The 22,531-nt window shown below is 43.4% G+C and overlaps 1 protein-coding gene across 4 annotated transcripts in view; it reads left to right on the forward strand.

Moving 5' to 3' along the window:
- sdk2a (sidekick cell adhesion molecule 2a) overlaps positions 1-22,531 on the forward strand; it is an 86,850-nt gene that overhangs the window by 30,932 nt on the left and 33,387 nt on the right. For all 4 annotated transcript variants that reach the window (XM_068337886.1, XM_068337888.1, XM_068337887.1 and 1 more), the window contains exons 2-4: positions 15,712-15,874; positions 21,200-21,306; positions 21,572-21,719. In XM_068337886.1, coding sequence (XP_068193987.1) covers positions 15,712-15,874; positions 21,200-21,306; positions 21,572-21,719 — 418 coding nt within the window. The remainder of the gene's footprint in view (positions 1-15,711; positions 15,875-21,199; positions 21,307-21,571; positions 21,720-22,531) is intronic.

Raw genomic sequence — 22,531 nt, forward strand, 5'->3', positions numbered from 1 at the left:
CCCTCCTCTACTGTAGATAGACTGTCAGACTGACAAGCACATGCACACAGGAACACACATTATATAAACCAGGCCTGATGCATAACTAAATACCATGCATGGAAACACACTATCCAGCCATAGCGCGGCATAAAAATCAGTCTTTCACTTTCACTAAGTGACAGGTCCTCGGTTCAAATCCAGTACTTCTGTGTGTGGAGTTTGCATGTTTACCCAAGCTCTCTCAGCATATGAGATCAAGATGAGAACATCCTCTGCCCTCTAGGGTCTGATGCTAATGCCATTGTTTCATTCGTTTTCAAGACGTAAGCACTGTGACCTGGCAAGATCCTAGATTAGATAGGATAGACAGGAGTTAGGATTCATGCTGACATGACTTCAAAACTCAGACAGTCATAAAAAGCCAAATAAGAATGTTTACTGTAAAACAAAGTTGTTTATATGTCATCAATCCTATTTGAATATGTTGGCCTGTCATGATCTGCACTAATACCATCTGGAACCATACTCATGTAATGAAAATCATGAGACATAACACAATATGTGCAGACAAAGAACTCCCTTCGGTGAAAACCTGTCGCCACCATGAGCGATTTAATTCAATGCTGAAAAGCAATCATGTGAGTGTGTGGCTCTTTGAGACTAATTTGATTAAGCACAGCACAAATCAGACTTGACTTCTGTCAAGGTTCAACCTGTTCAATTCAGTTTTATGTATGAGCTTATATTTGTGATTGTGTTACCAGTATCTATAGTAACCTCATGTCTGAATGGAATTTAGGGCTGTGTAGACATCCTGATTGACCAAAAGCCTGTCTGGCACTGCTTACACTGCTTTCATGTCATACAAAGAAGAACTAGGTAACTTTCTGGATGTACATGAAGAACCAGGGTGTAAGCGTGGAAAGAATTAATATCATATAGGAGCTTTTTAAAATCTTGTAGAAAAGAGTAGCGTGTAATGGGTATTAGTTTTGCGAGGAATGCCGACATTGTTAAACACACATAGGACTGCACAGCACAGCACAGCCTGAGTGCTTAATATATGAACATGACATTCTCTGGATGATATGCATTGGATTAGATCAGAGTGGATTAGAGGAATGTGGAGGCAGGTTGGTGAGAATAGATCACCTAGATTGAAGAAGGATTTCTAACACCTCTAAATGAGATATGGGCACACATTCAGAGATAAGAAGCTGCATATGAAAATGGGTCAATTGTTCTGCAGGTTTAGCTTGTGATTAAGAAGATTAGGTTCCACCGGTGAACAACAATAGCAAAGTCAAACAGTAGCCCATTTGTACTCAGCCACTCCGTCTGCCTGGCTGATCCCTATTCTGTCCTTTCACCACCATGCAGTCTTTCATGTTTTGAGCGATGTGACTTAAGTACCGAGGCAGTGCTTGTCAGGCTGCAGTTTTTTTCTGCTGGAGCAGAACATAACAAAGCACAGTATAATTTGGCTCATTCCCAGACCAAAGGCAGTTTTGATGAAAGTTTTCTGCGGGTGCATTTCTGGTCTGACCACCTCACCCTTCATTTTTCAGTATAGAGTTATTAGAGCAGGAGCACTTAGGCCAGGGCTAGATGACTGCTATTGATTGATCAGACCTGGCCGTTCAGTCCCATAGAACAGGGAGGGTTCCACGCAGCCTCCTAATGAAAGAAAGGCAAATCTTTCTGCTTCCTTTGATCCAAAAGGGATTAAAATGGTGTTTCCTATGGAAGTAGAAAGATCAGGACTGCCTGTTTTTCTCTGTCTGTCTGGTGCACTGCTGGGAAAGATGTGTAGCCCTGAGCTATGGAGTTTGAAGCTGGGTCAGTTCATGGTAGGGCCGGGATACACCAGCTTTGATCACCAGCATCATCCTCTTTGCGGAATTTCAACATCCATCTGTCCTGCCTCTGTTTGTTGTCTCCGTCAGTCTTCTGACTTAATGTATATTCCGCTAGTATGTGTTTCCTTTGGATCTACACAAACAGTTGTCTCTGTAATGCATCACAAGGTCTCTGCCGAAGACAACAGTTCTGGGGTTTTTGACAGTTCAACTGTTGCATCAAGGAATGCAGGTTCGAATCAATAGACTGATGTTGATGTGCACAACAGTGCCCCGGATGGCGAGTTGAATAAAGTTCCTATAAAGCACTAATAAACTTGAAGCCACGCTCTTAATAATTAAAGCTGATTTTCTCTGAGAGAAAGTATTTTCCAGGGAGCTTGTGAGGTGGAAGGCTTTGATACAGCCTAGAAGGCTTCATAAAAGTTTTAGATGTGGAGGGAGTAATTGACATTTTTCTCAAGTTGGCAGTCGGAACCACATGCGTTTGCCAAGTGGGTCCCCCAGTTCGTATGGTCAGTCTCCTTTTCTCGTCTTTTCTTTTTTGTCATACAAACACGTAGAGACACACATTTTGGTCATCACAGTTTGTAGTTTTTGGCCAGTCTTGTGAATTTCTATCACAGCTCAGTGGAAGAATTGAAATAATTGTGGTGTGAAATTACTCACAGGATGTGGCGTTCGAGCAGTACTCATGTCCGGATGATGCACCAAGTGCAAAACCTGAGGTGTCGTACAAAAGTTTATTTTGCACAAATTTGCCTGACACACAAACATAAACACACACACTTAGACAGAGGCTTACGTGACGAAGCAGTTGACCAGGTACTTAGGTTTCAAGCCCTGCGTCCGTGAAGTGCGCTGTGATATCCATGGTGACATGTGTCTCTGCTGCTTACTCACTAGTTGCACGGTCTTCTGACACTTCCAAACAGTTCAAGATATTTATGATAAAGCCAGCCACAAAGGGATTTTGCTTGGCTCTTTAGTACACAGTTTCCCCCTACATGTATGTTAGCACAAAGGGAAGGTGGAGCTGTTAAGAGACACTGATAGCCACTGGCAGAAGCTGCAGCTCCGTCTGATTGTTCTCTCAGGGAGCGTTGAACAAGTGAAAACACATGGCATAGGAGACGTACAGAGAAAAAAGAGCCTATTTCGACAAGGCTCCTCTCCCTACAACTACCTGCTCATTAAACCGGAGACCAGCGAGCTGCGTGAGGTCTGGTAATGACTTTCCTACCAGAGAAAAGCTTGACATTATTACCTATTAATCAGAAGTTGCTGGAATTGTCAATACACCGGCAGGCATCAATACAGTCAATACATTAATAAATCAGCGATCACTCTGGGCGGCCCTGGCTTCTATAGCTTCATGACGCTCCAACACACTTTTATGTCCTCTGTTTTATTTGCTTTTTTATGCGTCGGGTTGATGTATTTTATCGAGCTAGTTACAACAGAACATAAACTGGGGATTACAACCGTGTGCATAAAAAAATCTGGCCCTAGAGAGGAATGCAAGCAATCTGTTTTTAATATACCCTACTTCTCATGCTCTGCATTCCTTCCATGCGTCCCTTTGTGTCACTCAGCCATCCTTCCTTGTTGCCTACGAATGTATGCAGAAACTGAGCAACATTGTTTTTATATCCTATTATCTAGAGGATTCGCCTGTCCCTCTACCCCTCCCCAACTGCTTCCCCCCCATTCATCACCCCCCTCCATACCCCCTTCAACTTACCTTTCTACCTGTTAAGACTTCCAGAAGCGAATGCTGTTATCTCCCAAGCTTTCAACAGCCTGTCACATCCACTAGCTTCTCCCTTCTTCAAAAGCTGTCTCCCACCACTTTTCAGGATGCGCTCCCTGCGGTTCCCTCCTGATACCTGCTAGGAGGCACTGTCAGTGATGTCAAACCTGGGTGAAAAAAAAAAAGGAAAAACTGACACAAGGGTCAGAATGATGGAAGGAAGCAGAGAGCATATTGTAAAAGACTGAGGGGTGCCACTGCAATAAGGTTGTTATTTATTTTTTTCCTTCTGTTTCCAAAGCTTACTTTATTGATTTTTTTTCTAACCTGAAACACAGCCACTGTAGAACCTTCTACCGTCTTATGGATTGAAATTGATTGCCTCAAGGCTCTCTTGTCCTGTAAATATTTGCGAGGCTTTATTGATTCCATTAGTGGCTGTCTGCTATTTGTGACAACGGTATGGACGGCTGCTGTTGGTGAGACTAAACTAATGCATTGAGGCTGGTGATTTTGTAATTCACACTAAGGTCTTGTTTCACATATGTATTGTGAATAAGACTTGTCCTTGTCGCCATTATGGGGCAAATGGTCACTTACTTCATTTGTGAGTACTTCTTGAAAACTAGCCATTCAGGTGGGTGATGTGACAGCTCCCCTGCCTTTTCATTTATTCTTTTTCACATAAGGCATTAATACTATCTGGCATCTATTGAGAGATACACACAGAACAACTTTGTCTTTGTACAAAGGATTTACTCTTGCATGTGACCCTCATGAGACTGGATTGATCTCCACATGATGGAACAAGCAAGAGTAGGCCGGTTCTTCAAAAGAGCTGTAAACCCCACACTCCTAAAGCCTGGACACAATGCCTATATAGGGACTAATGATGTATAGACCGTGGGTGTTTCATCTAATATGAGGAAGTGAGGGGCCGTGAGAGTGCTGCTTAAGAGCACAGGGGAGAGCAAGGTGGCCCACGCACTGCTGCTCCGTTAACCCGCATCTCCTCAACTCCCCGCCTCCTGCGTATTCTCCTGTTGTCTCAGGAAGACAAAGACTATTTTCAGGCAGCCAATTCACAGAAGAGTGGGAAGCTGTAGCCGCATGCCCCTAAAAGCCTTCATGACTTTTTAATCGGTGGCTCAGAGATCTGCGTCCAGCAGTTGGAGAGTGGACCCCTCTGTCAGAGCTCCAGTCAACAGTGGGATCAAATCCTCCCCTTCATGAATCCCGGGCCTGTCAGAGCAGTCAGGCATGGAGACGGTGGATGGGTGGCATTGGAAGTCAAGAGAGGGTGGGAGACAGACAGAAGTGGCGATAGAAAAGAGCAGTTTGTGGTTGAGAAGAGTTGGTAGAGGGAAGCCAGGAGGGAATGTTTGAAAAGGGAGGAAGAATTTATGAGAAACTGCTGAGAGAAGGAATATCCCTGCACCAAAATAACAATTTCTGAGGTGAGAAAGAGTTTGTTCACAAGAGTTGTAAGAGAAAAGTGTGTGTGGGTGTGAGGGTGTGGGTGTGAGTGTGTGTGTGTGTGTGTGTGTGTGTGTGTGTGTGTGTGTGTATATATATGCACGCACGTGTTTATTTATGAATACTGCATTTGGTAGCGCAGCATTTGGAAGTGATGGATTGGTACAGCATACCAAACAGAGTGGGAAAGGTGGATAGTGGATTTTATTCGAGAGCTGGAGAGGTTTTTGTGATGAATAAGAGTCACGAGTGAATTGGTCATTGTCAGAACCCTCCAGAGCCTATTGAATCAGCAAGGCTGGAGTTTTACAATGAGCTTCAGCCATGAAGATCAGCCTGTTGGGTGGTAATAGATGGAAAGTGAGTTGATGGAGACAGGAGGTACAATAGATGAGGCTAGCTCTCACTGCTGGGGTAGCATTTGTCTGTGGAGAAATGGGCCACGGGAGAGACCCGTGTTCCTCCCACTTACGGTGCAGAGATCAGAGAGCACCGTGGGTGCATTTGACGATCTCTGCAGACATGTGCGTCCTCACACGGCATAGGTACACACACACACACGTAATACATACAATGAGACTAAGAGTTGAGCAAACATGCTACCAGGGTAGCATGCCGGCTAATGATGCCCCGTTGACCGAACACTAATGATCTCCCTCAGCTCAGCCAGGAACACGGAGGGCTTTGATCCACCTGTCATTAAGGGACTACGGAGCTCATGCACATCTCTTTAATCTGATGCGAGAATTCAGAAACATCAGCTCACTGGAGGGATGTACACAAACAGTAACAAACATGTTTTCACATGTAAACAATCATACATGCACATTCCCACGTACGTAAGGTGAGCAGCAGCAGACCCAAAACCAAGTGTGAGTGCAGAGAAAGAAGTACAGTAAGTATGCAGATGTCTACCACATGCTCACATTGTATTCACACACACACACACACACACACACACACACACACACACACACACACACACACACACACACACACACACACTCACACACACACAAGTAGGGAAATCTCTTGAATCCATGAGAGATTACACATCATTTAATGCCATGGTGAAAGAGCAGCAATAAATCGAACAGTTGATTCATTAATATCCCAGAGTTTTAATCCACTGCATTATATGTGTATTAAAGCACATTACGTACTATCACATGGTAATCATTAAAGTGCTTCTAATAAAATTTGTAAGTGCCTACAGGCATTTCAAAGCAGCAGCACATCTCCAAGCAGCACCTCCTCAGTGTCTCACTAATGGGACTGATGTAAATATGTTCATTTGTGCATCTTCCCTCCAATTTAGAACCGCTCATATTGTAGATGAAGATAATACAGGGAATTACTGGGCTTGGAAAATATGCCATTCGATGTGTATTTATGCCTGGTTTATAGATGTAGTAATATGGAATTAGATCCCATCAAGGGTAAAAATACAAACAAGAAAAAAAAATCGTATCTCCTTCGACTGGCTTTCTGTCAAGTTGTTATTTGCTGATATTTGTTTCCAAAAGCGAAAATTTAACGTTTGTGATGCAAATCACAGGCTAAAGCTCTGTGTGGTATCGAGGGCTGCATTACGCCTTCAAATCACTCATGCCGTCACTCCTACACCAATAGCTTTTTACCATTTTCACTTGATCATTTAGACATACATGATTATGTTATTGCAGCCAACCACAGTCAATGGTTCCACTTCACTTTTTTTTTTTTTTTGCTGGTGTTTTAAGTGCATTCGTGGGAACATTTCAATAACACAGCTCGGAAGAGATGTTACATTAACCCAATGGAAGTTGGCGTTCACATTCAAATTTATGTAATTTCTCATGATAACCTCCAGGATATACATGCTATTGCTTCAGTGGAAAATTGCTGTGGTTGTAAATTCCTTTTTTTTTTTTTTGTCTTTTCTTCTCAGCCTTGCATATGTATAAGACTGTGTCAAAAAAAGAGCCAACCTTGGTTTTTACATTTACATGTTACAAGAAAAAAAAACTTCCAGTATGACAACCTTTTGGGGCACAAAGAAGCTGAAGGTTTGGATAATAGATTTTTTCCTCAAGCAAGATTCGTAATCTTTGCCCTCAACACAAAAAAGAAAAAAGCTACACTGCCAGTATCACCTTAACGGCAGACGAAATGTTATCTCGAGTCCAAGCTCAAAAATATCATTAAAAAAATCACCATCAATCTAAAGGATTAAATCGTATTCTGGGCACAGGATGTGCTGTGATACATGTCAAGCAGTTTGATTTTAGTTTTTTTTAAACACTTTTTCAGATTAACATTAATGTTTACTCTTTTAAATGTGGGCTTGTTTTATTTACCTTTTACAACAGATTAATGCATTATTTTCAGAGACTGGTGACAAGATTTTTTGCATGTATACAACAAATCATGTGAAGAGGACAGATTTGCTGCTAGTTCTAACGTACATGTCATTGATGTGTCAGTGAGGTCTGTCACAATCACCTCCAAATCATTACAAATTCTTTTCATCATCACGTATTCACTTAGTGTGATATTTTACACACACACACACGCACACACACACACACACAAACACACATACACACACACACACACACACACACAAACACACACACCATTGTGTGTTTCCTACAGTAAATACTCTGAACAGATCATGTAGACTAAAAAAAGCTAAACAATTATTCTCTATGACGGAGAATTTTCCCTGCTTTGTTCGAGTTACATGCTTCTCACCCTGCACCCACCACTGTATCTGATAATTGCGATGAGCAACGTGGTGTGAAGTCATGTAAGAAGTAGCCAAATGCTTCCATTAGCATAATGTCAAGGCGTTCCGATCTATGTCTGCCTGCTGGCGCGGTGATGTCTTCACACAATACCACAGAGCTGTGACTTTCCCCCTGCTTAGGGGGCATGTGCACTTCAGAGATATGGACAAGCAAATAGGACTCTCCTGCCTGTGTGGATGCCTCAAAGGTCCTGGTGGGGTATGCATGAAGGTGGTGGTGGGGGGGGGTTGCTTTGAGGGCCCATCTGCAGTGATTTTGGGGAGATGGGGCAGCTAGGACACAATCACAGAGCAGAACTTGGTTGCTCAGCATGGATGATGGGAGAAAATGGTGGTCACAGGGGCTCCCTGTAATGCATTGGAGAGAGGCAATGATGTGACAAGTTCCATTCTGTCAGCTCTCAAACTCCAGGGGTCTCAATTAGGAGCAAGGACACTGTGTTCCTGCAGGCTGCCCTGCACACAAAGGTGACGATCCTGCTACACATCACCCCAGACCTCCACCAAAATTAGAAGAAAAAAAACCAAACACATCCATTCCATCCCCCACGCTCCCATCACGTCTCCTCATCTATCATGTGTAACTCTTTTCTGCCAAAGATCTGCTGTTTCTCATGTGTAATTGAATCTGTGTGACGAATTGTCAGTTTTGGAATCTCATGAGATCACATTCCCTGAGCGGATGATGAATCGACATGAAAGAAGGTGTTTGTCTTCTGCAAAACAGGTAAGTAAAGTGTTGCCAGCACAGATTGCTGTTCAGGCTTTTGCCAGGAGGAAGGAAGTGAGACAGGCTATGTAAATGTAATGAAGGTAGATAATAACTCTTTTTTTCCATCAGTTTCTCTCTGCCGTTAGAATTTACTGCCAGCCCTGTCACTCCCACCATCCATGCGCTCTGCCACACTGATAAGAATCACAATCACCAGCCATTCTGCACACATATATTACAATGGCTGGGGCCCTGATGCCTTGCACCTATAGCAAAACATTATTAGCATGCCAGTGGTATATCTTCAATTCACAGATTCAAAGGGATCGGCTGGGAAGGAGAGCAGGGATGGAACATGGCAGTTTGAATCCATCCATTTTGTCTGATAGTATTGTGGTGTCTGTATCTTAAAGAGACACAGTCACAGGCACACAAGGATTAACGCATATTTTCATGCACAGGCACACGCACATACACAGACGCATACACACACACACACACACACACACACACACACACGCACACACACACACACACACACACAAACATGCGGTGTGAAGGATAAAGGAGGACAGGGAGCAGGCAGGTTTTCATAATGTCAAGAGCCAGGATGATGCTCTCCTTCAAAAAAAAATAAATTAAAAAAAGTGCAAATCTATCTATATGTTAATGGCAGGAGGGAAACATCCAGATTCTCTTTAGTGAACCAAGCAATTAAATCAAGACTTGTCTGATAACTATGTCTTTATTGAGCCGGTTCCCAGGATGGACAGGTAGCTCAGCTTCGCCGGTGCACCTGATCATCTCCGTCTCGACGTGCAGCATGTGAAATAATGTTTCCCCCACCATACCATCCACTAATTAGGATCTAATTATCCAGGCTAGTGTAAACAATCGCAGCAGATGGCGTAGCGTGCAGCATTAACTCTAATGACCTGGGGCCCTGTGGAATTCACATTTCAGCGCGTTTGTTTATTTTCCTCCATTAGTCTTTGCCCTACTTTCTAAATTCACTTAGGCCTATTTCCAACCTTCTCATGCCTCGAGAAAAAGCTGCCCGCCTCCTATTTCCGATGCTGCTCCGAGATTTTTTTTTTCATTTCCTATGCCTTCCACTTAATGTCGTTTATCTTGTTTTGTTGTTGTTGTTGTTGTTGTTGTTGCTGTGTCTTGTTTTGTGTTGCCGTTGTTGCTGTTTGTTGTTGCCTTCAAACAATGTCAATTAGCTCTCACAAAGATCAAGTGAAAAATTGCGTCTCTTTATCTTCCCCCACCCACAACCATCTCTTCGTTCCCCAGCGAAAAGAAAAGAAAGTCAGAGCCGTACAGTATATGTGATCTCACGTGTGGAAACCTTACTTTTTCTTCTAAATCGTAAAAAAAAAGCTGTCTTTCACACCTGGGAAATAATACTGTGATGTCAGCCACACAACGGATGGATAGTATGAATCCTTTCCCATTGTTTCTCCAAACCTCAATTTCCCTATTAAAAAGAACAATTTCATATATCTTGACTTTAAAAAGCAAGAAATTGTCATAGTGTCTGACTTACATTTTTAAATTGATGCATTGTTCTGGATTTGGCAACAAGAATATGGTCACAACACTCTGCTGCAAGACATAAATCGTATCTGAGTGCCACACAGACGGGAATCCGCGCTTCGTCTTTTTTTTTTTTTTTTTACAAACCTATTACCATCCCTTGGTGATTAAAGATGTAACTTTCTTACATCAAGCTACAGTTGTTCCACTCTGGTTTCCATTTTGTTCATTGGACAGCCCCTAGGCCGGCTGGAGATTTGATGCTTGCGGAGGGCTGATAATGGCAGCGGTGGGTGTGTGAGGTCTCATTAATTGACACCAGGCCCCTGCGCCTGTGCTCCTCTGCGTGCCGTGTTCTCTGCCAGGAGCTGGACTTGCTAATTAGGCTCCTGGATATCACAGACACGTCCCACGGTGCGTCATACAATATACTTCGAGTGACTCAGAAAGAGTGCTTTAGAGAAAGGAGAAGAGCGGGGCGAGAGGATGGAAGAAGATAGATAGGCGATGCGTGAAGACGTATTAAGATGGAAAGACATCTGGACTATAAGAAAGGGACTCGAGGAGAGTGTGTGTGAGAGGGAGAGATGACAACTGATGACAGGGTGGGGAGGATGAAAACTACGATATTGGGAGAGATCAAGGCTGCCAAGGAAGAGGGACTGCCACAATACAAAAGGAAACTTATTATGGAGGAAGAAGAGGAGAGAAACTTAAGATGGAAGAGAGAAATATAAGAGGGAATCAAAAAGAAAAACATAGTTCAAGATAGGCAGAGCATAGCGGAGAGGCAGCGGAAGACACTCAGATGAGCAGCGAAGCAAATAGGGAAGAATCCCAAATAGAAGGGTGTGTGTGTGTGTGTGTGTGTGTGTGTGTGTGTGTGTTTGTGTGAGCTTCAGCATGTGTGCGACTGTGAATTTGTGTGTGATGTCTGCTGGAGTGTGTGTCCAGATAATTCAATCTGCTGCCCATTTACTGGCCTCCCGCTCCGTCTTCACTCCTAATTAAATCTCCATTTGTTGGCTGGATGCTACTGTTTCTAATTGCATGGCATTAGATAGTCACAGGTACATTCAAACACACGCACACGCATGTGCGCACACACACACACACACACACACACACACATGCCCAGCAGCAGTTGGAATCCCAGACATGTCAGTGCGGTACATTACACCTCAATTAATCACATCAATTATATATCCATTAACCCGTGGCGAGTCGCTGAACATAGTCGGGAATCATGCGCTATTTTATCTGCGGTGACCTGAGGACTTTTTTTTTTTTCCAACTTCAAAGCAGATGTATCAAATAGGAAGGAAAAAAAAACAACACATTTTCATCAGCTTAACGTAAATGTCTCTGCTTAAATTTCCACCTATGAACCACAAGCTTGACAACAAGGCTTTAAACGCATGTTAACACGGTCTGTGAAGTCTGTAATGCGGCAGCACACTATAGGGGTCTCATAAATGGTTGTAAGTGTTCCAGCTGCTGTGCATATTGGGGAGGAGACACAGAGCTGTGATAGATTGGCACTAGATGAGCCCTTTCCTTGAAATAAATGTAGAGATATAGATGGAAGTTCTGCCTTTCAGGCCTGTTTGTGTGGCTTTGTCTGTAATGTGTGGCTTCACCTTGCTGGCTGGTCTTGGAGGACACCGCTCTGTTTTTGCACTATTCATTCTTCTGGTACCACACTTCACCACACAGCCTCCACATTGCTTCTCCATCTCTCTCTGTTTTTATCATTAAGCCCTGCATTACTCTCACTATCTTTTTCATTGTTACTTTGTCTTCCTCTTCACGTACACTAATTTTAATCCCACCTTTGTGTCCACCTGCTCTCTGACTCAACCTAAATGATGGAGTGCAAATCAGTGGGGTTCTGTTGGCACGGTGATAGCTTGTGACAGAGTGACAGATCGGCCTGACCTGCGGGACAAAGGAGGGTGCGTGGGTGGATGTTTTGGGGGTTATTTTGTGTATGTATTCGTTAGAGGAGCTCCGAGTCGTAGAATGCAATCCACTTGGTGTCTGTGTGTACTTGCCTGTTGTGCAAGTGTCTATCTGTAAGGATGCTTTTTTCATTAGCTTTTAAGCTGCTTTTAACCCTCCTCCAGCAACCCCACAATCAACACTCTTTCACCAATCCATTACTAGGCCAAGGTTGCTGCCATGACTGCTGAATAACCCCCATCAGAGAGGCTTACCCTGGACCATCTTGGACGTTAATGTCCACTTGGAGAGGCTAAATGAAAGCTTTAAATTTTCCTGGATGACATGATGCATCATGAAGTGGACTGTAGGTGGTCAGTGGAGCAGGGAACCTATGTGCCTACTATATGTGTGCGTGTCTACGAAGGGTGAAGGAGATGGAGAAGGAGAGTTTGCAAGACATTCGACCTCCTGATGCTTCAACAAGCACAAGCTCCACTTTATCACCACATCACAGTTGTGCCGAGTGTTGACTTGATAATGGAAGCATGCATTCAAACACAGGTGCCTGTTGGACCAAACGTAGGGTAGGAAGTGTTCCCTGCTGTTTGAGAGGAATGGGGTGAAGAGAAGAGGCTCAGTAATAAGGAAAAAATACAGAAGACAAAAGTCAAATATGAGCGATGCATGTGTGATTGCATGCCAGCGATGCGCAAAGGGGAGCACAATGGGTCCTGGTTTATAAAGCTGCCCCAGTGCCTGTACTCTTTGTCTCACATCCATTACGATTCTGTGTATGCAGCAAGGGACTCGGTTGGAGCCATGCCACCATTCAACCTCAGCTGTCAGGTTGGAATAAGGTGTTTCTATGTCTGCGATGAATGTGTTGTGGAGGTGCAGCTTGACTGGGGGGCAGCTGCTCACAACAACAGCCGCATTAAAGCACCTGCGGGCTACTCGTGCCAGTTTTGGGTCTTTCCTAGATCCGACCCAGTTTGTCTGGCTTTCCCCGTGCTCGTAGTGTTGCAGGAATTTGTGGTCAGAAGGAATGCCCTGTAGCTTTCCATCTTGGATTTGAAACCTGCAGCAGGCGGTGTCGTGCCCCCTGACAAAGCCCACTCCCTTTGTTCTTCACCAAAACAGAGCTTGCGACACTTAGTCTCTGGCAGCGCTTTTTCACTTCTTCACCCCATGTTCTTTTCAGCTTCAGCTCAAAAAGTGCAGTCAGTAAAGTGGACAGAATTCCTTCAGGCATTGACTTACTGTGTCTCATACTGTACATCCCACTTATGAAAAGGTGACAAAGTGGGGACGTAAAGAGGTTTTAGTGACAACACAACTAAATGTCTATTTTTTCAGTGTGAAAAAATAGACACATAAGCTCCCTGATTCATGTTCACTAATCCAAGAAAGAATTTGTACAGACTTGTTATCAACATCTGACTCACATGCAAAAAACCATAGAGAAAAAACACACACACTTAAAGCAGATGGAACCTACCGCAGACACAAACATGTATCGGTAGTGTTTGACCTTAGCGCTTCAATCTGAAGATCAAGAGCACAGTGATGAGCAGGAAGTGGAGAATGAGGGTCAGACAAGAGGTTCTCTGTTGGAAACTCATTAGATTCCTGAGTCCTGTGTGCTAAGGAATTGCTGCTATGTGCTTACCGCTCTAGCAGTAAGAACTGATAGCGGTCAGCAGCCATTTAAATTCTGACGGAGTCTCAAAAAGAAGATCGCTTTGGCTTTCTGTGTAATCACAGGCTTAGCAGCACATGCTGATTATTCTATATAACAAAAAGGCTTTTCTGTTCTCTAGCTTTGGTGCTGAATATGTACAGTTGTCTCAAAGTGTAAAAGTGGTCAAAAGTGCTGCAGTGTACTACGTGAATGGCTCTGAAACAGGTAACCACGGCGATGATTATTGTGCACTCAATTCCCCGTTCAATAATTTCACTTGATATTATGCATATTGCTTGTCTCAGACGATTGTGTGATTCCGGGGTTTGGCATGCGTAGGTCCCTAATGTTGGCTTGTTGATGGAGCTGCAGTGCTAAGTGCATGTTGCCACCAAGTCCCTGAACCAGCTGGAAATGGTTGGATGCCACATGTGTGTATGTCTGTTTAGGCATTACTGAAAGTGTTGGGATTGTGTTTGTGAGTATGTGTGAAATACAAATGCATTTACCAGTGGATGGAATTACAGCAAAGCAACCTCTCTCCTGCGTCTCGAGTGGGGAGGAAAATTGGGATGGCTTCTGCATTCGTGTTCCGCCAGGGATCAGTGTTGACGGTCTGTCGATTTTGTCGTTAGTTGTTTTGCAGTGATGGTGGAAAGAACAGATTAGCCACGGAGTAAAAATACTTCAGTTTCAAAATTGGAAAAATGTTTTGGCCTTGGAAACAAAAAAAATAGTGTTGCTGATTCTTTGCAACTTTTTATGAGTGGTGTGTTTGGGGTTATAGATAGGATAGCAAGCTGTAGCTTTTGTAAGAGTATTCTGTTCAACCTGTGTGCATATGCGTCATTCTTTCACATCCACTGTTAGTCAAGTTAAATTTCATGTATCCCCTTCGTTGCTCTGTAAGTCTGCCTCCCCATTTACCTGGCTCCATTACACCATCTTTTACATTTGTCATCATAGATATTTGGTGTTAACATGCACAAGTATGTGCAGAAAGAAGATGGGAGAGGCTCTAGTAATCAGACATAAGAGTGAGTCTGCCAGTGCGGTAGACCCAGAACCAGTCGTGCTCCAGGCCTTGGCGGCTTACAGCAACTATTAATACAGACTTTAATTAGCCCGCCACAAACTCTGGCACAATCGGCTCAGTGTCGCCCGTGGCTGGTGTGCCAGACAGATCAATAAGTCTGATCATGCCTTTTTCATCAGCTCAAATGAAAGCACTTTGTCTCTAAGCTCAACTCAAGACCTTGCACATCACCTTAAAGGCTTTTTGTGGTTGCGCTGGCTGTGTGCAGTGTTGCAGATGGGGCCTGTATAATCTGGCTGCATTAGGGAACTATAAAGATAAATGAAGGGAAGCACAGAGCATAACTCATCCTGTCAGAGAAAGGGGTTTAAGGCAGGGAAACTTTGTGTTTTCCAAAGCAGCCCCCACCCCATAGCTTCCTAGTTTCACACTTTCTCTTCATCCATTTTTTTGCGGACAATCTCTGCTGTTTTTTTCTCCATCTGTTTTCTGTCTACCCCCCCCCCCCCACTACCACCCCCTTCGCCTGTCTCTCACCCTATCCTCTCTTCCTGATCTAGAAGTATGGGAGTGTTCATTTACACTTCCTGTGCTGCACAAATTGCTCCTCTACCTCTCCACCAGTGCATTTCAAATGAAATGAAATGAAATAAAAGCGTAAGCTGCTTTTGCAGTAACAATTTATTCCATGTGTTTTTGCAGGCTTTTCTATTGACCTTCAAGTTCCCAATCAGTGCCAAAGAAAAATGGAAATTGCTTGTTCTGAGTCCTCATTTCCTGTGAATTGATGGAACTGACTGCTCTCAGTGGTTACTGAATCACTACCTTTTCTCTGAGCTACTCCCAATGTCCACTTTCTTTCTTTCCTCAATCTTTTTCTTATGTCTTTACATGCCATTTTTACATTTTTACATGTCTTCTCCCTCACTTTCCAGTAGATGACGTTCCTCCGTATTTTAAGATGGAGCCTCCTCAGACCCAGGTTCATCTGGAGGGAAACCGTCTGGTCCTGACCTGCATGGCAGAGGGCAGCTGGCCCCTGGAATTCAAATGGATCTACAACGGCACCGAGCTCACTCGTTTCTCCTTGGAATATAGGTAAGGAATGTTACCCCATCTGCTAGAACTGATTCTATTATCTTTTTTTTCTTATTATAATTCATCAACTATAATTAGCTTACTACATGAGGATATTTTAGTGCCATTAAATTGTAACTAATAGCTCAATTGCTCATTTTTATCCATATTCAAGCCTCATTTCTATGGATTTATTCAGGACTGCTTTGGCTGCATGTCTCCCTTGAGACATAACATCTCGTGTTCAGGGGATTGTCGGATTTATTTCGATTAGTATCTCTGCTGCATTCAACATCCAGAGATTGTGTTTGCTGATATTCTTTTTTGCTGTTTGTTGAAACGCTCCTTTCTGCAACAAAATCACACAATGCATTTTTTTTTTTCCGAATTGTACTTATGAGGTGTGGGTGGCTTTGCTACGTTAGCAGTAAGACTGTGGTGTTCCTACCCAGGACTTTTTATTACATACTTCAGTCTCTCACCACAATGCTAAACAATTCATGTAACACAAATTACTGTGAGAGGAACACGTGCATGCATGTTCAGTGGTTTAAGTTATGGTCCACAGTGGAAGTCAGTTCACTTTCATAGCATTCATTTCACATCTCACATTGGGAATGCCCTTGGCATGACCTCATCAGACACTCTTTTTGCATTCTACCAGTCAAGATTGGCTGGCAATAAGCATGTCAGTGTCAAGGAGTGTTGAGACCCTCCTCCTATAAAGGGGGCTGCACTGCCCAGCATTCACAAACCTCTTCTTGCTACAAGCAAAAGTCGCCTCTCTCCGGCTACTTGCTTCCTTGTGACCACGGTTAACTGTCTGTTGATGTGAGGAAAAATTTGGTCACTGGGCATTTTGTTCCAGCTACAATACTTCAACAGCTAGACCAACTGAGCTTCAATGTTCATTGTCATGGTAGTAATACCCAAATCGAGTTGCTAGGATCGACTCCATGGTAGTGCTACCACACTACTGAGTAGAAATACTTACCTAAGCTAGTTCTTGCCTCATAAACACAACAGTCTCCAAATAACCGCTCAGAAGTTTCAATGGTTCTAGCAGTCGGTCTTCTCTGTTTCCTAACCACTCCAAGTTAATATTAAAACCCATACAACCTAGCTTCACAGTTCAGTAAGCCCTACCAGTGACCAGTGTTTCCCCAAGAATTAAATAGACCCGATGTCGAGGCCAAACCGCTCAATTACCCGATGTACTGAATGGGGTACATTTTGAATCGAACTGCAGGTTCTACCTATCTATGAATGACGCGGATGATGACAGTGTCTCTTCACTTGGACTGTCAGACCATGTCGCGAGGCAGGAGACAGCGCATTTTCACCTTCTTTAGATTTGGACTTGCAGGCCCTATGCAAAGTGGTACTGCTAAGCTCAACATTCAGTGGCCCAAAGTCCAAACTGCGGTGTCTTCCCACAGTTGCTGGAGGAATTTGTATTGAATTTGAATACTTTTGGTAAAGAAACTATACAGAGAGAAGCATCATCTGGCAGTCAGTTCCATGCTTGACTGCAAGAGAATGAAGGCATGTAGACAGTCTTCACAAAAGTCTTCACAACATCCCTCCAGTGTAGCTCATGGTTGCTCATCTCTACATGAAGCATCTTTGTCATCACTGAAGCCCGTGCTTTTATCCAGAGTTCAGCCTGAGGCCGAGCACTGGGGCCCATGCTTTTATCCAGACCTCGGCCCCCAGTGTGGTGGCAATCTCTGAAAGCCACCACACTCCTGAAGACATACTAAGCCAGGCTAGAAGATTGTTGCTATATCTGACCGTGCATTATTAGAAAGTGTGTGATCACTGACCACTGCCTTCACCTACACAAGTTGACTATTAAAGCTCAAGGCAGAGCTACACGGCTGATGATGTTGCAGTAGAGAGCTTGCTGACTTAATCTTACCACTATGTTGACAAAGGAAAAGGAGTACCTCCTCAATACTCCTATAACACCCCAGGATCTCTTCAGCCTGGCGGTCTTGTCAATGCAGAAGAGGTGTGAGGAGACAAAGAGCATTAATGGAGCTCTGAAGCTGTGTCTGCTGAGAAAGGCACCCCTGTCACTTACACACCTGTTCATACTTTCATAATCCCCATGCTTCTAAACCTCAGACCTCCTCAGGCTCCTCCAAGAGCGAAGCCCCAAAAGGTCCCTGCATGGAATAAAAATTCTGTACCTCACAAAAGGATGAGGTCTGACCAAACATCCCCACATCCACTTGTAGAAGAAGCATCTGAGAACACCAGATACAGTGAATGAGGTAGCCATGTCCCCTATTCATCTCCAGTTTCCCAGACAGGTCAATCCGTTCACAAACATTGCCATAGAACCTGGTTCTGTTCACCACAACAGGATGTTTGATCTGCCCTAATGCCCCGTAAAGAGTAGCAGAGATCGTGTTCAGCAAGACAACTTGAGCGAGTTTTAACATATCTCATAAGAACCTTCCCTTTCAAGGTGGTAAAACATTCAGATTTCCAAAACTGTCAGAGAATGCGCAGAGGGTGCCGTTGAGAAAAATCAAACAAACCACTGCTGCAAAACAAATTGGTCACACATTTCCCAGAGGGAATGAACCCTTTGTCAAGCAAGGAAGAAGCACATGCTCAGTGCCCGAAGTGCAGTGCTGTACTCCAACATCATAAGAGGGAGCTCTTTCTCAGAGTATAACAATCAAGCCTACTGGTTCTACAGACTGGCTTATCAGCCCACTAAAACTGACAGCAGTGATCTGGTCAAAGTGCACAGAATGGGTTATTATAAATTTAAACAGGAGACGTAGGTTTTAGTTTTGCTTGCCCAAACTGAGTAGTGCTGCTGTCTTTCGACAACTAATTTCTTTCCTGCCAGAGAAACAAGCAATAAGAAAATTCTTCTGGAACACATTTGGAATGGGTTTTACTCAAGATATTTCCTGGTCACCAAAAACGGGAGACATGGCATGCATATGATTTTTGATCTCAAAGATCAAAGCAAGCGTCCCAGGAAATCCAACATACATGTTTCTTCTGCATGATCTGTGTCTCAAGCATTTGGTTCACCATAATTGACTTCATGCTCTACAGGGGACATGCTACAGGAATCTAGTCTACACCTTTGTTCTTTCACCAAGCCCAAGAATGATTTGAACTTCATAGAGGTGGCTATGGAACAGCTCAGGAGGCAGGGTGTCAGAGTAGTCACATACATTGACATCCTCCCAATAGAAAGTGGCAGATCATACAAAAATACAAAACTACTATGTTTTCCATGTTGTCAATATCTGTCATGTCAATGTGTGTGATATGTGTGTGATATATGTTCTTCTCTGTTGCATAAAACGACTGCTGGGTCGCAAAACAAATTTTGGCACCAGCTGACAAATAAAATTCCTGTTATGTTATGTTACTTGCAAAACACTTGGTGAATTTAGATTTTATAGTAAATTTACAAAACAGTTTTCTACAATGTCAAAGCATCTCATATGTTGGCCTGTTGATAGACTCAGCGCAAGCCTGAGTCAGTTTGTCACAGGGGGAAGTTTTAGTTTTTGATCCTCTTTGATCGTCTGGGAAGAGGAAACCGTATTTACGCAGAACTGTAGTTAGTATACAGTGGGTGTGTTATGGTCAGCCAACAGTGGACATCTTTGCAATCCAGAAGAATTCTGTGTCTCCTAATTTTCTCACTCTGAGATTGCAAGGCACTGCTAGAGTTGGACGCACTGGGTAACTAGTAGCCTTGGTGTCTTTTCTGTGGATTCCCCTCAACAACTCCCCTTTCCGTAGCCACTGTCAGGGAGTAGCATTTGTATGATTCTCATAGAGCAGTACTACCTGACAAAAGACTGGCTAACAAAGTTAATTCATCGCCTTTATTTGGAACTGTGGCCCCTCCCAATGCCCAGACACCTACTGTCACAAGCTCTCTGGAACCTCCCCATAGTGTTGGATACCTTTTCAGCCCCACCCTTTAGATCAAGTGGATTTGAAAATGATTGCTTAAAAAACAATGTTTTATTTGCTGATTATAGTTCCTTATCGATCTTGTTTCCCATTTTCTGCTATTATCCTCAGATGAGGACCGGTGGCTGCACAGGAGTCCTGTTCATGCCTAACATGTCTGCATGTATAGACCCAACAGTTGTTGAAAAAGCAACCAGCTTTTTGTGTTTAGGGCAAAAATCAGATATGGAAGCCAATGTCTAAGCAGAGGCATTCTCACAGGATTGTGCTATTGTTATAACTATTGGGCTATTGTTTTAACTTATATCCCCAAAGTCCTGCAAACCCCAGAGACTGCATACTCACTTTCCCAAAGGGTCTTGTCACTTCAATGGGACCTTTTCAGAGGAGTCTCCATTCTGGAAAATTTTGCTGCAGTAAGTAGGGCCTTTCCACACACTCAACAGGATTTACAGGCTTGATGTTACAGCCTCATAATTGGCCGATTCATTGGCTACACCGTAGTGAAACACCAACTCGTGCTACTCAGAGAACAGGGGTTGTGCAAGTAACCTAAAGCTTTAAAGTCATTCCAGTCCTGTTTCCAGTGCTCTCTGCTGAATAGTCTTCTAGACATGGACAGACACTCTCAGGTGGTATTGTTTGATTTCTATCACTGCCTACCTACCATTCCCACACACAGCTTCCCCTCCCCATCTGTCTTTCTATCTCTCTTACACCCTCTCTCCCACATTGTCTTTTTCTTTCTCAGTCTTCCCTCAACCCTTGGCTATGCTCTCACGTGGCTTAGTCTCTTGGTCTGCTTATTATTCTTCACCAGCGTTGATCAAAGAGGAGAACTGGAATCTATTTAATCAGACCCCCCATTCCACCCCCTCCTCCTCCTCCTCCTCCTCCAACCTGGATTGTGGTACAGGGGGAGCAAGGCAGGGGCAGATTGTGCACCTCTAAGCGGCTATAGCAAACCAATTAAAGGTGATTCAACTCTAGGGTTATCTAGCCAGCATTTTTCACACACCATTTAACATTAATGTACACCATCAGTGAGACGGACGTGTGAGAGACACTCGTTTGATTTGATACTGCTGGCTGAAAGTACAAGATAACAGTGGGATTTTGTTAAACCCACCAATCAGAAATTTCACCTTCTTTAATGTTCATTCAATAGCTGTATTTACAATAACATTCCCCTGTTTTTAATCCATCTGCCGTGATAGAAAACAACATCAGCACCTAATTGCACTCCAAGCCCCACTGCTGGCTAAGTGGAACAATTCATTTAGGATCTTGAGTGTGGGGGGATAAAAGCGTTAACATGAGAAATGTCTCTGTCCGTCATGAGAATGGTGACTAACGACAATTTGTTTTGTGTGTGTCCATTAGGTACTTGATACCCTCGCTGGACCGAGTGCACGCTGGCCGCTACCGCTGCATTGTGAGAAATCGAGTGGGTGCAATAATGCAGTGCAGCACTGAAGTGCAGGTTGCCTGTACGTTGATTTTCTTGCATTCCCAGCTCTAATAGACTAAAAAGAGTGTACTGTTTTTGTTAAAGGCTTCTCCTTCACATGTGGTTGAGTCATTTTGATTAAAGATGGTAAAGTTTTGAGTAAGATGTTTCACCAGGTAATAATGGTAGGTTTTTTTTTTTCATGTCCTTTGTGGTATGCATGCATTTCCAACATTTTCTCTCCAGTTATTAATACTTATTTTTCTTTGATTCACCTTCTTGGCACTTTTCTCTATTTCTACTAGATATGGGTGGTTTCGTGGAGAGTGAAAGAACTCAAATTGTATCACAGGGGGAGGGCGCTCTCATCCAAGCGCCTCGGATACACAGCTTCCCCCGGCCACAGATCACTTGGTTCAGAGATGGGCGTAAGATTCCCTCCAGCAGTCGAATGTAAGTTTTCTTTTACCTCGGCATTTTTTAAGAATAAGGAGAGTACTGGCGCATTTGACTTTGTTTCTCTGCATGTCTTAACAAGTGCTCTCACATGAGTTGTCGATGAATGTTGAGCTCCTGCAGCAGAGCTTCTTTCAACACCAAGAATTTCAATACCGTTCACAAAATCTCTCCAATCCCCCGTACGCCATGCTAAAGTTGAGCAGAGAAGTTTTAGAATAAATTCTGGTCCCGGCCTTGTGTTCATACCGTGGGTTATTTTATCACCCCTATTGACTTTTTATGCAGAATGATTGAAAGATTGTGATAGTGCGGGCAGCAGGGGAACCAATTAAAAAAAATTGGACAAAAGACCTCAATTGATAATGTGTTTGACTGACAGCACTCAACCCTGAGTCGATTTATGTGTAGGAGAGTGTGTTTTGTGTGTGCTCATGTGTATGTAGTAAAAATCTGTTTAAGGCTGTCTTGTACATGACTTTATTGGCTATACATTTTGAGTGCATGCGTGGTAACTCTCTAGCTGGAGGCATTAGGTTATTTATCCATCGCCTCCTCTTGAACAAGTTATCTCAGGAACAACTTGAGGGGATGTCCTTAACTCTGAAACAACTGTATGCTTTGACTTTACGATGAACAGATTGGATATTTGTGGTCAAACATCAGTGTTTCTGTGACATCATGGAATGTTTTTACCGTAAAAATAGGTTTTTGGTAACATTGTATGTCATAATGCTGTGCAAAACCATGCACGGGAGGTTTTGAACATATTTCACATACAGAATGCACATACTGCACTGAACGATAAT

Source organism: Antennarius striatus, chromosome 16 (assembly GCF_040054535.1).
Source record: "Antennarius striatus isolate MH-2024 chromosome 16, ASM4005453v1, whole genome shotgun sequence".
In the NCBI taxonomy this organism is placed as follows: Eukaryota; Metazoa; Chordata; class Actinopteri; order Lophiiformes; family Antennariidae; genus Antennarius; species Antennarius striatus.